The following is a 12,871-nucleotide window of genomic DNA, read 5'->3' as shown; positions in this document are numbered from 1 at the left end:
CACCCGGCAGGGAGTGCGTTTGCTTCCTTGCTCCTCTGGCAGGGAGCGGAATGCTGGGCGTCCAGAGGCAGGGAGGAAGGCTGCCCCGCACCGCTCGCCCCGCCGCGCCCGCCCGCCCGGGCCTGCTCTTCGGGAACACAGGTGAGCACTGAGGTGCGGGCTCGGGCGCGGGCGCGGGCGGGGCCGAGCGGGCGCCTGAGGGCAGGCGGGCAGACCTCCACCCAGAGCCGCCGCCTGGGCCAGGGCGCTCATTCAACCCAGGACAGTGCTGAAAAGGTTATTTTATGTTTTATTATTATGTTTATCTTTGTATATCACTTTGCAACATGCTTTTCTACAGACTACTAAAAAACATTAAAACAGCAACAGAATGTTTGTTTTTCAAATCTGTGGCCAGCTGTTAATCTTTATTCTTTCATATTCATAAATTATAAAATCATAGCGCTCTTTCCTGCTGGAAAATGTAATATTGCATAAAGTTTAGTTTCAATGTTAATGCTTCACAATATTACAAATGGATAAAATGGAAGACAGCATTAGACAGTGAACCGCAAAACTGTAGAGAAAACATTTTCCTGTAATATGGCAGCAGTCTCTACTATAGAGCTCCACGTCACAAATTTAGGTTCTTAATAAATTTTGTATATCACAAATTTTGTTTCCTCTTAGATGTCAGAAACTGAGCTGGAAAAGATAAAAGTAAGAACAGCTGAGCATTTCGAAAATGATAAAAATAACATTTCTTGGTTGAAGGAAGGTAAGCCCTCTTGCTGTTGATTTTCTGTGAATGTGAAAATTGTGGTTTTGTTTATAAGCAAGAGAGAGTGTGGGAGGTGGAAAAATGCCTCAGCAATTCAAATAATATTAGTCCTTCTGATTTTTTAAAGTTTGTCTTCTCTGACCTGAGTGTAGTTTGAAGATGTTTAGTATGAAAGCTCTCCGTGCCCCTTGGCAGGAAGCACAGGCTGTTTTGTGGGAGAGAATGTACAGTTGCAACTTATGTGTATTCTCTGTGAGGTTCTGCTTGAGCTGTAGCATTTTCCCTTTAGCCAAGGAGACTGAATACTTTGAGGACGAGTGTTTTGTAAATAATAATCACAGAAAGGAAGGTGTGCTGTGGGAAGTAATGTCTATAAATAGTCTTGCCATTCACTGCAGTCAGAGCCACCTTCCCGGGAGAGAGCGGCCGGCCAGGGCACAGCGAGCGCAGGCCGGCCCTGAAATACACGTGACGTCGATCAGGCTCCCAGGGGGCTGCAAATTCGTGCACCTTTGAAAATGTACGCTCATGATTATTGACTAGAAGGTTTGGTTTTATGATCCTTTCATTTTATGAACATCTTAATGTTTCTTAAAGTAAACTGACTTGATATTTTATCAAAATAGCTGTGTCTTTTATACTGTCTCATAGATTTATTCTATTGTAAAGTAACAGCTTTTAAGTAGTTGCCATTCCTCAAAATTGTATTATGAGGTCACGGGAAACTTTAATATATGTATCAAGTAAGTTCTACAACATCGAAACAATAATAATAACATCAACCACGCTGACCATGTGTGGCGATGATTATGCTGAGTCATCATAACAGCCTGTGCAACAGTAATTATTCCTGATTTTCAGATGAGAAAACAGAGTCACAAAGGGTTGAATTAAGTGGCTAAAATGATAAGATTAGGAAGTGTGGCAGAGCTGGGATTTGATCCCGGAGTGGGTGACTCCACAGCATATGAATTTAGCCACTACCTTATACAATGTTTCAAAGAAAAGATGTTTAAATGACTTGTCAGAGCATGATCTGTGCTCAAAAGTTTCCCTACAGTGTTTAAATCAACACTTTACCTTCACACATACCCTCCCATCCACTCTTATCCCCCATCCTGTCCTGCCCCCACTTTTATTTTTAAAAATGTGTTTACTTTTTTTTAAGATCCTTCCTTCTACCCCATGGCCTAGTGATCAAAATTAATAGCGGGAGCTGGTCTCTGCCTGAGATTCTATTTCAGGAGAAAAGTTGGTGTGGACATGAAGTATGATCAGAATCATTTCCTTCAAAAGCCACAGGCAAGAAAATTCTCTAACTTCTCCTTATTAAAAGATTTTTAAATAGAACATTTAAAAAAACACTGAAGTAAAAAATTGAACTTGGATCAGAGATTTCCCTTTGCATTTCTCGCAGACTCCAGATCCGTAAAGACAAGGCATTCACTGCTACTTACAGTGATGTTTATATTATTTATTTTTGCTATAATTATTTCATTCTACAGCCTAATAGAGAAACTGATGAAATTGATAGGCCAGCCAAGTGTTTACTGAAGTACTTTCTTTTTTTAAAAAAATTGTGTCCATTAAGTACAGTTTAGGCATTAAATTCTTGTAATCTACAAACTCTATAATTTCCCAGGTGACCTGTTTTATCCCATTTGGACACTTCATTTAAGCTACACACAAATTATGTTTACTGCATTTCACAAAAGGAAACTGAGCCAGGTTCTAGATGGCAACATCTTAATAGGCAGTTATCAGAATGAGCTAGTTTTCAAACATGAATCTCTCTTTTTTAATGTTAAGGAAAAATACATGTGTTGGTTTATTTTTTTTAAGGCAACTGGTGCACTGGGAAGAGCTGAGTGTTTGAGGTTAGGCAGGTGCGATTTTGAAACCTCAGGTCAGCTGCTTACTAGCTGGGTTATGACTGGCTTGTTACTGAGCCTCCCGAGCCTCAGAGGCCTCAGCTGGGGATGCTAATGCCTGCTTTGTGTGATTATGGAGATGAGATTTTGTTATTTCTGTGTGTTCCCCCTCTTTAAAGCATGATTCAAAATAATATGGTTATATTTTCTGAGATTCTCATTCACATTTTGAATAATTATTAATAGTACGAGCATTCTACATTTTTATGGTATTTTATATGAATTCCATCATTTGGTTCCTACAACAACTTGATATGCAGTAGCATTGACTTCATTTTATAGATTAAAGGACTGAGGTTCAGATTGACTCTGAATCTTGCTCAAATTTGCAGAGCTGTTAAGTGGCAAATTGAATCTTGAACCCAGGTCTTCCAGTTCCAAATTCTGTTCTTTGCATTAAACCACTTTATCACAGTGACTTTTCCAATGGTTATTAATCAACCCTCCCCCCCAAAAAATAAAATAGATCCTTTAAATTTGCTCAAAATTTTTTTTCATGAATGACAAAAGTAGTTGCTTCTCATATCACAATGTGTCTTTCCTCCGTCTGCAACTCTGGCCGAATGCTCCCCATTGTTAACACACAGAGCACATAGCAATGCCTCACTTACTAGGGTTCAAGCAAGGCGCTCGCTGGGTAATGTGCACAGAGCCCCGGGGGGCCCTGACCTCGGTGAGCCTACGCCAGGGAGTTACCACCGTCACTCCGACCCCGTGCTGAGGGCCTTGCCACCTGTCACCCTCAAACGCTCATTCAGCTTTCCACTGCAAGTCACACTGTCAGCCCCGGGGCTCCTGCAGACGAGGCACAGGAGGGGCAGGAAGAGCGGAAGCAGCAGCCCTGCACCCGGCTGGCCCTCAGTGCCCTGCGCCCGGCTGGCCCTCAGTGCCCTGCGCCCGGCTGGCCCTCAGTGCCCTGCGTTTGCTGGGCTGGCCCTCAGTGCCCTGCGCCCGGCTGGCCCTCAGTGCCCTGCGCCCGGCTGGCCCTCAGTGCCCTGCGTTTGCTGGGCTGGCCCTCAGTGCCCTGCGCCCGGCTGGCCCTCAGTGCCCTGCGTTTGCTGGGCTGGCCCTCAGTGCCCTGCGCCCGGCTGGCCCTCAGTGCCCTGCGCCCGGCTGGCCCTCAGTGCCCTGCGTTTGCTGGGCTGGCCCTCAGTGCCCTGCGCCCGGCTGGCCCTCAGTGCCCTGCGTTTGCTGGGCTGGCCCTCAGTGCCCTGCGCCCGGCCGGCCCTCAGTGCCCTGCGTTTGCTGAGGTGCGGCCCTCACCACCTCGCTCTCCAGCCGGCAGGGGCTGGGCACAGCCGCACCCAGAGCTATTATCAACAATCAGGGTGAACGGTGTCTGAGAAACGCGCAGGCCCGAGCTGCACTCCTTGGGAACTTAATTGAATCCAGCCTCGTCGCCTTCAGGCCGGCAGGCGATGCTGCGTCACTGTTAGCCCCGTTGCCTCTACATTCTCGCCCTGCCGGACTTCAGATCTGTCACTTTCGTCCCAACGTAAGGCAGCCGGGAGGGTGCGATGGAGCCAGGAACGAGTGCTTAAGCACCAGGCAGGTAATTATGAAGTAAGATATCCAGGGGTCATACCTGGGGAAACCCGTTTTCAGATAATCAGGGAAACAAAATATGATTTTGGAATATGAACCAGGCAAGATGAGCTGCATCGTGCGATTCTGGACCACGGTGGGCTAGAAAGGCCGGTTCTGAAGGCGCTGGCCCTCCACCTGCAGGGGAGGAGAGGGGAGGGAGCGTGGGAGTAAGGCCATCAGGGACTCGGGTGCCTGCGTTGGTGCTGGGGACCTGGGCCGCTGCTTGCTATTTGTGCGGATTAACACAGAGCGAGAGTGACACGCAGACTGAGACGCGGGTCCTGGACTCGCTGCAGGACCGAGGGCAGGGCTGACCGATCGGAGCATGCTTAGGGCATATAAATTCGTAACTAGATCGCAGGGCGGCATGGGGCAGGCAGGGGAAAGGCGAGGCAGAGGGGTGCTGATGGCGAAGGCGGAAACAAATTCAGCAGCCCAGGCGAGAGCACATGCCCTGGACAAGTCACAACAAGGAGAGGAGGGAAAGAGCCCAAATGTGAAAAGCTTTGTGAAGGGAAAACTGACATAGCAGAGAGGCTGGGGGAAAGGACAGGTGGCATCAGGTGGCATCAGGTGGCACGCAATGCCCATGAGGCCAGGGAGCGCTCAGGTGAGCTCTGCAGCCCCTCCGCCCGCTCCACCTGGCGTGGCAGAGAAGCACCGCGAGGGGGGCTGGAGCCTTTAAGTTGCTCTATTTGTAGTTTAAAATCAGAGCATCACCTGTGCTTGACTGCCCACAGTTCCTTACAATGTCTCCTGATTTTTCAGGAGAAGCTGGAAATCTGGATTTCCATGTGAAATCTCCTAATTTCTAGACGCTAAGTAATACCAACAATAATAAAGCACCATGCAGAAGAGATAAAGCTGGGCTCTGTGACTCAGGCCAGGGGCTACCAGGTCGTAACTTCTGTTCTAAGAACTTGTATCCGTAAACAAAGCCTACTACAATTTCCCCAAAATGGGGTTTCCATAAAAACTGCTTCATTGGCAAACACACATGCACACACACACACATGCACACACATATACACACATACATATACACACATATTTATATGTATGTACAAAGTCAGGTCAACTGTTCAACTTTTAAAAATGTGAAGTTAAGAGCACTGAAGTGAGGCTGTCCTGAAATCGCCTATAGTTGTTTCGATGAAGCTCCCCTTGTGGTTGGAATAGCAGAGGGAAAAACAAAATAACCGCGGTTACAAGTGTGCCCTCAGTGTTTCTAATCATCTCATCAGGTGTTGACTCCGCCCGGTCACTGCCGAGCTGGGTGGGCATTGATGGGAAAATTCACACGTAGGCAGGAGGAGTGATTTAAAAGAAAGGAGATGGGGGCAATGAACCAGTTTTTCGCTCACCTTCCAAAAATGCCAGGGAGAGAAAAGCTTGGATGTTGAGACTTGTGTAATCATTTTGAACTAAATATAAGCAGTCATATAATGACTACAGTCTTTGGTGATTTCAAAATCACTATTTAAATACATTTTGGAGGAAGCTCTCTAAATTTATTTAGTATTAACATAGAGAAGTTGGGTCACCAATGACTTGGCATCTTGAATACATTGGTTGTCACTTAATCAGAATTAATACATATTAGGAATTGATATATCACGATACTGGAAAACAGCCTAGATGTCCCAAAAACCATGTTCCAAGAATTATCTTCCTAATAAATGCAAAACCTCAAATCTGTAATACAGGAATCTCATCTCATTCCTGATCATTGCAAGTGAGGTGGAGAAAGTGAGAATCTTCTACTAATATTCACAAATTTACCGAACTTTCTTAATTCTCAGTGAATAAAATTTTCTTCGTTTGCTCAAACATAACTTCAGATTATAAGCACTAAAACAATTCCAAAACATATATTTTATTCAATTTAGTAACCATTTGATGAGGCTCCTCTTGAACTCACAGACAACATATTCAGCAAAGAAACAAAGATGTCAAACAATGAAAAGGCCATTTCTGCCCTCAAGGAACTCATGTATTTAAGTGCTTTATAATAATGACTGGATATTAATCCATGCTAATTCTTTCACTCAGACACTTCTCATTTTTAAAAGGGCTCCTTTTTCTGACTAGCTTAAAAATTAAGCCAGGCTAATGCTTATTTTAAATTGTTAATTTCCACAAATAGCATATCTTGAGATTCCTGTTGTTATGTATACACAGGAGACAGGATAAATTGCTCTTACCTCATGGGTCTTCATTAACTCGTGAAAATGTTACCTAATAACCAACATGCAGGTGAGGGAAGAGTAACAGCCAAAGAGGGTGCTGTCTTCTGTTTACACTAGTCAAGAGAAGGAACTAGGTGGGAAAATATGCCTTCGCAAACCACAAACAAGTAAACAAGTAGAACAAGGTACTCTTACAAGAGCGGTGTTTTGGAAGCTTTGCAAGAATCTGGAAAGAGCCTTCCAACAGGGAAAAGAGCTTGTGCGAAGATGGGGTGCTCAGAGTTCAGAGCGCCTGGGAAGGAAGGGAGGAAGCCGCCTCCCTTGGAAACACGTCGGACGCCCTTGCTGGCCTCAGGAATTTCGATGATTTTTCCTAACTGGGGATGGAAGCCACTGGAGATCCTAAGACAATGTGAGCAACCTCTTCTATGCATGAGGTTAAGAGTACACAGAAATAAAATAGCAGACAGTGCAGCTGAACAACAAAAGGTGGTAACTGAAATAGGATAAAATCGTGAAAGTGAAAGAGGGGAAGCAGGATGTGGGCCCTATTTTAGAGGTAGAGGCAACCGAGCTGGCTGGTGCCGTGGGCGGGAAGAAACGAGGCGAGGCTGCCTCCCGGCTGGAGGCCCGAGGCGCTGCGTGACGGTGACAGTGAATGGAGGGTGGGAAACTGGCTGGGGCTCAGGGCGTCAGATCTGGGGGAGTCGGGTAAGGTGTGAAATGCCCAAGAGGCATCCCCGATGCAGGTTACCAACAAAGCATAGCATATATGAGGTCAGTTACTGACAAGGAAGATCTGCTTGAGATTTGGTTAGACCTGAAGATTGAGAAGACATTTGTTGATGGAGAGTAAAGTCAGTGAAATAAAATTTCACATAGAAGGAATGGGGCAGGAGAAAACATGTCATGTTTCAAAAAGTGAATGAAAATAAGAGTGGCTGGAGCATCTTGGCCAAAGGAAGGTTAGCATTCAAAGAGTACAGGGAGTTTGCCCAGGAATAGAGCCAAGAACCATTCATAGACTTAGGTCAGCATTTTGGATTCCAATAAACACTTTACCCTGAAAATGCCTACTAAAGATATATTTTACATTGCAGTAAAATATATCTGACTATATTTTATTTTCAAAAGAATATAAGATTAAGGACTATCACAGGATAATACACTACGATCAAAATTTAATAATTATAAAACAAAGCTTTAATAGTTTGTATTAGGTTCTGAGGAACAGAATCAACAGATGGATAGATGGATGGATAGATAGATGATAGATAGATAGATAGATGGATAGATAGGTAGATAGATAGATGATAGATAGATGATGATAGATGATAGATAGATAGATAGATAGATAGATAGATAGATAGATAGATAGATAGATAGATAGATGATAGATAGATGATTGATAGATAGATAGATGATAGATAGATAGATAGATAGATAGATAGATAGATAGATAGATAGATAGATAGATGATAGATAGATGATTGATAGATAGATAGATGATAGATAGATAGATAGATAGATAGATAGATAGATAGATAGATAGATAGATAGATGATAGATAGATGATAGATAGATAGATAGATAGATAGATGATAGATAGATAGATAGATAGATAGATAGATAGATAGATAGATAGATGATAGATAGATAGATAGATAGATAGATAGATAGATAGATAGATAGATAGATGATAGATAATAGACAGAAGATTTATTATGAGTGACTGGCTCACACATTTATGGAAGCCAAGAAGTTCCATAGTCTGCTGTCTGCAAGCTGGAGGCTCGAGAAAGCCAGTGGTCTAGATCCAGTCAAGCCCAATTTCTGAGAGCCAATGGCATAAGTCCTGCTTCAAGTAAGACAAAAAAACCCAGGGGTGCTGATGTCCAAGGGCAGGAGAAGATGGATGTCCTAGCTCAAGTGGAGAGAGCACATTTGTCCTTCCTCTATCTTTTTGCTCTATTTAGCCCCTAACAGATTGGATGACGCCCGCCCACATTGGTGATTTGGTGAAAGTGATTTTTAAAAATCAGACTACCGATTCAAATGCTAATATATTCCTGAAACACCCTCATGGACATAGTCAGAAATAATGTTTTTACCAGCTACCTGGGTATCCCTTAGTGGAATCAAGTTGAGATATAAAATTAATCTTCACATAGCTCTTGAAAGGAAAGTAACAGACACTGATTCTAGCTAAATTAATGAATAGAGGAATGTATTGGATGGCTTGGAGGTGGCTCACAGTCAAGAAGAAAAATTCAGGTCCAGAGAGACAGAAACTAATCTAGCTCTGGGGCTCCAAATAGCCAGATAACAAATATATTCGGGTCACCACTCCTAGAACAAATTAGCTCCACATACTTTTTCTGTCCTCTCATCTCCTATAGTCAAGACTCCAAACCCCAAAGGAGAAGGCTTAATAGCTTTGGTGATTTGTCCTGGGGAGGCAGGGCGGGAACCTTGGCTGAGAGCACCACGAGGCTACCTGAAGCGTGGGAGACGCTGCTTCCGCAGGAATCCAGGGCTCTAGCCCCAGGACGCAGGGAGAACAGATGCTGTGCGGCCCCCAAATACTGCCTACTCTAAAAGCCAATACTCATGGCCAAATTTTCAGGGCTATCCTCCGTAGAGGATGTTTTCTTAGAGCCTGACATGTGTTGTTGACGGAGTGCTGAACACTTCAGGAAGGAGAGTACTTAGTTTAAATGTATTGCCCTTTTACTGAAGTTCAAATGTCAGAATCATTATGATTCTCTGATAACCTTATTTTATGTTTAGAAAGATCAGTAAAATATGAGGTTTTCTGTGTTCTCATAGGTCAACAAATTAAATTCCAGTGGCACAGCCTACAGCTGACGATTGAAATTTCTTTCCAACTAGGCCTATAAAGTAGTAAGTTCATTTCTTATAAAATTATGACATTGATCCCAATGGAATGGAAGGCCTAGAAGATGCCATGTCAGCCTTGAGACTATGGCCCGATGAATTAATCAGTGCAAAGTCCCGGCAAGTTGTTAAACAGCAGATTTAAAGACTCTCTTTCAATGATGATAGAGCAGTACATCAAATCCAGAATAGTCTTAGCTCACCATATTAATCGCAGTTTTATGAACTCAGAGTGAAGCAATCTGTAGAGACTGGGAACCAGCGTCTCCTGTCTCAACAGCAGACGGAAGCGGGAGAGAACTAGAAGCTTCAAGAGATTTACTCCCTTGAGTTGAGATCTTTCCATGGACCCATTTGTTTCCCTGTCGCACCAGCTGCTGATGCCACAGGCTTAACATGAGTGTGAAGGGCTGTCGCGAGCGAGCGAGGCCCCTGTGTCTGTGCGTCAGGAACGAGGCCCTTCCATTTCTTGGGAATGCTCCGAAGAGATACTTCACTTTTATATGATTACGGCCCATTCCTTTCAGCTTGGGAACAGCATTTAGAGGGAATGCCCTCTAATAAAATGCACCTACGCGAGGTGCCCAGGGACCTGCTAGTTGAAAGGGCTGTGCTGGGCCCACGGAGACGTGGCCCTGCAGCGAGGGGCGCCTATGGGGAGGCAGGGCCAGGGCCACAGCCGGGCGCCACCGCGGCTTCGCCAGCCTGTGACTTCAAGGAAAATAGAGGACCGTGCCCAGAAAGGCGTCAGACCATTCTTCCCCCTGCGCCGAATTTTCATACCAACATGGATTTGAAAAGAAATGGCTGTATTACAGAAGGTGAGACAGATGCTTCGTGATGTCTCAAGCAGCAGGCAACAGGAGAGGAAAAGCTGCACTTTAGCTCTTCCTTCACTTACCAGTTTTACTTTCTGTTTTATATTTAGAATATTCAGCATTGTAGATATGAAATCAAATTTCTACTAGAGTTAGTAAAAGATATATGCGAGTACTAAAACATCTTGAATATAGTTTTCATACAAATATAAAAAGTTTATATAAATATAATCTTCTGGAGAATTAAAAAGTAAATCAAAAGTTATATTCAGACCACAATTAATAAAAAAGAAGAGATTCCACTCTATGCATGTCTTACCTCTAATTTCTTGGACTAATATATAACACATCAGATTGATATGGTAAACCATTCATAACACAGGAAGCATTCGTTTTATAAAATAATATAAAATTAAGTAAACCAAATCAACAAATGTTCGGATTTCTCACAAGGCACAGACTTACACAAATAATATACTGTGACTCCCATGCCCAAGGAATTTATAATTCAGTTGGGGAAACAAAATAACAGCAACACATCCTGTTTGCCACACGATTCAGACAAGAGCAAGCTCTTAAGCTATATTTGAAATAGAGTAGAATATACACAACCAATTTGGATGGAATTGTTTTCAGTATCAGATCTTACCCACCAAACCATATGGATACACCCAATTTCTTAGATAGATGCAGATTTCTTTTCAGATTAAAACAGAGCTTGTTGGTTTGTGTTGTTTTTAATGAAGTTAGCAGATTTGGGCTAAAACTACTATTCTAAAGAATCACTTGAAAACAGCAGGATTCATTTAAAAATATTAACTTAGATTTCTTACATATCTTAAAAGATCTCTTGTGTAAATGTTTTTTAATTTATTACTCAGCCTTTGTTTTTCTTTTAAAAAAAGGAAAACAAATTATGTCTTCATTTTAAAACGAGAAAAAACTATAGCATAAAAAGATAGAGATTCTTAATAGATAGTAAGGGACTTCACTTTTCCAAGGGAAATTTTTAAGTGAATAATTTAGTAAAGAGGGAAAATTGCACCAAAGACAAACAAAAAGTAACAAAACTTGGTGGCACAGTGTATTTATAGATCATGAATACTTTGGAGTGTCCAAATTCAGTATGATGTTAAAACTGTAAATTCTGTAGGTCACTGCCCGTTAGTTAAGAAGCCACTTTCAGGCCTCTGAATTCTTGGTGACGTTTTCAAGCCTGGGTTCTGCGTGTTCTCTAATAGAAAGCTGAATTCTTAGCTTCAGTGTTACTTAAGGAAATTAGTCCCATTTGGGTCTCTCCTGGATATAATGAGCCAAAATAACTTGTTTCCATCATTTTGGAGACCAAACTAATAATGCTAATTAGGAATCAATTTTAATTTTCACAAACACTAAACAGGAAAAAGTCGCATGGTTAAAAATATATAAAATGCATACCTGTATTATACATGTAACCATGTTGCTGGAATAAAACATTCGATTCCACCCTTCTCGCTGGCCTGCCTACCGTATCATACGTTTACTGACAACCTTCGGTTTGTAAGACAACATAGTTTCTACAAGACAGTCACACATAGCACTCAAGGTACCTGCAATCAGCCTCTGTGTGACATTGCTGGGGGAGGTGGTAGTTAAGGAAAGTTTACCAGAAGCCAATAGATTAAGAAGGAGAAACGTTAAGTATTAGATTGTTCATCGCAAGGGTGTATCTGGCTTGTTTAACTCCATATTTTTGACTATTTAGATAGCCACTGGGGGATAGCAGATGCTCAAAAATGATATAAATAAATGAATGAATACAGAAATAAGTATTGAGGACGATGTGAATGCAGAGGTAGGGAAGAACATACCTAGAATTCAGAAAAATTGGGAATTTAGTTGGGCTATAAATCATGAGTAGAACTTCAATAGGCAGTCACATTACAAACTGATGAAATGTGATGATCTATGGTGGAGACAGAGAAGCCTGGGGTGTTCAGAGAATAGGAGTTATGTTTGGCTGGAGAATAAGAAACAGACCTCGGCCTGGCCGGCATGGCTCAGTGGTTGAGCGTCGACCTATGAACCAGGAGGTCGCAGTTCGATTCCTGACCAGGACACGTGCCGGGGTTGCGGGCTCGATCCCCAGTGGGGGGCTTGCAGGAGGCAGCTGATGGATGACTCTCTCACCATGGATGTTTCTATCCCTCTCTCCCTCTCCCTTCCTCTCTCTGAAATCAATAAAAAACAAACATTTTTTTTAAAAAGAAAAAGGACATAAGCCTTGGCTATACTATCAGCGGCTTTTAATACCAGGCCTAAGAGCTTCAACCAACTGTCCTAGGACAAAGGGGAGCCATCAGATCCATCCAGGGTCGGGAGGGGAGATAGATGGGAGTCACCTCTGTGCTTCAGCAAACATCTGTGATTTGAGAATTTTGTGAAGATGAATTGGGAGGTAAAATAGAGGTGAAGAGGGAAATAGAGTGACTAGTTAGAAGCTTTTTGCATCCATGGATGAGAAAGAATGATTTCTGAATTAGGATAATAGTTGCCAGGGCACTGGAAACAAAGAGGCTGGCACCTAAGACAATGCTGATCCCAAGGCCTTGACCATAGACTGGATGTTAAGGGGTAAAGGAGAGAAAGAGTTGTTGGGGATTAAAGAAAACCTCTAGATTAAAACAGAAAGTGTGTGTGTGTGTGTGT

General features: G+C 42.9%; 1 protein-coding gene across 1 annotated transcript in view; it reads left to right on the top strand.

Annotated features, from left to right (window-relative positions):
* The first annotated feature begins 669 nt into the window (after positions 1–669).
* MDFIC2 (MyoD family inhibitor domain containing 2) overlaps positions 670–12,871 on the top strand; it is a 111,655-nt gene continuing 99,453 nt past the window's right edge. The window contains exon 1 of the mRNA XM_016195779.2: positions 670–757. Coding sequence (XP_016051265.2) covers positions 670–757 — 88 coding nt within the window. The remainder of the gene's footprint in view (positions 758–12,871) is intronic.

Source organism: Miniopterus natalensis, chromosome 15 (genome assembly GCF_054644295.1).
Source record: "Miniopterus natalensis isolate mMinNat1 chromosome 15, mMinNat1.hap1, whole genome shotgun sequence".
Classification (NCBI taxonomy): domain Eukaryota; kingdom Metazoa; phylum Chordata; class Mammalia; order Chiroptera; family Miniopteridae; genus Miniopterus; species Miniopterus natalensis.
The sequence above is the reverse complement of the archived record's forward strand: the minus strand, read 5'-3'. Positions and strand labels throughout refer to the sequence as shown.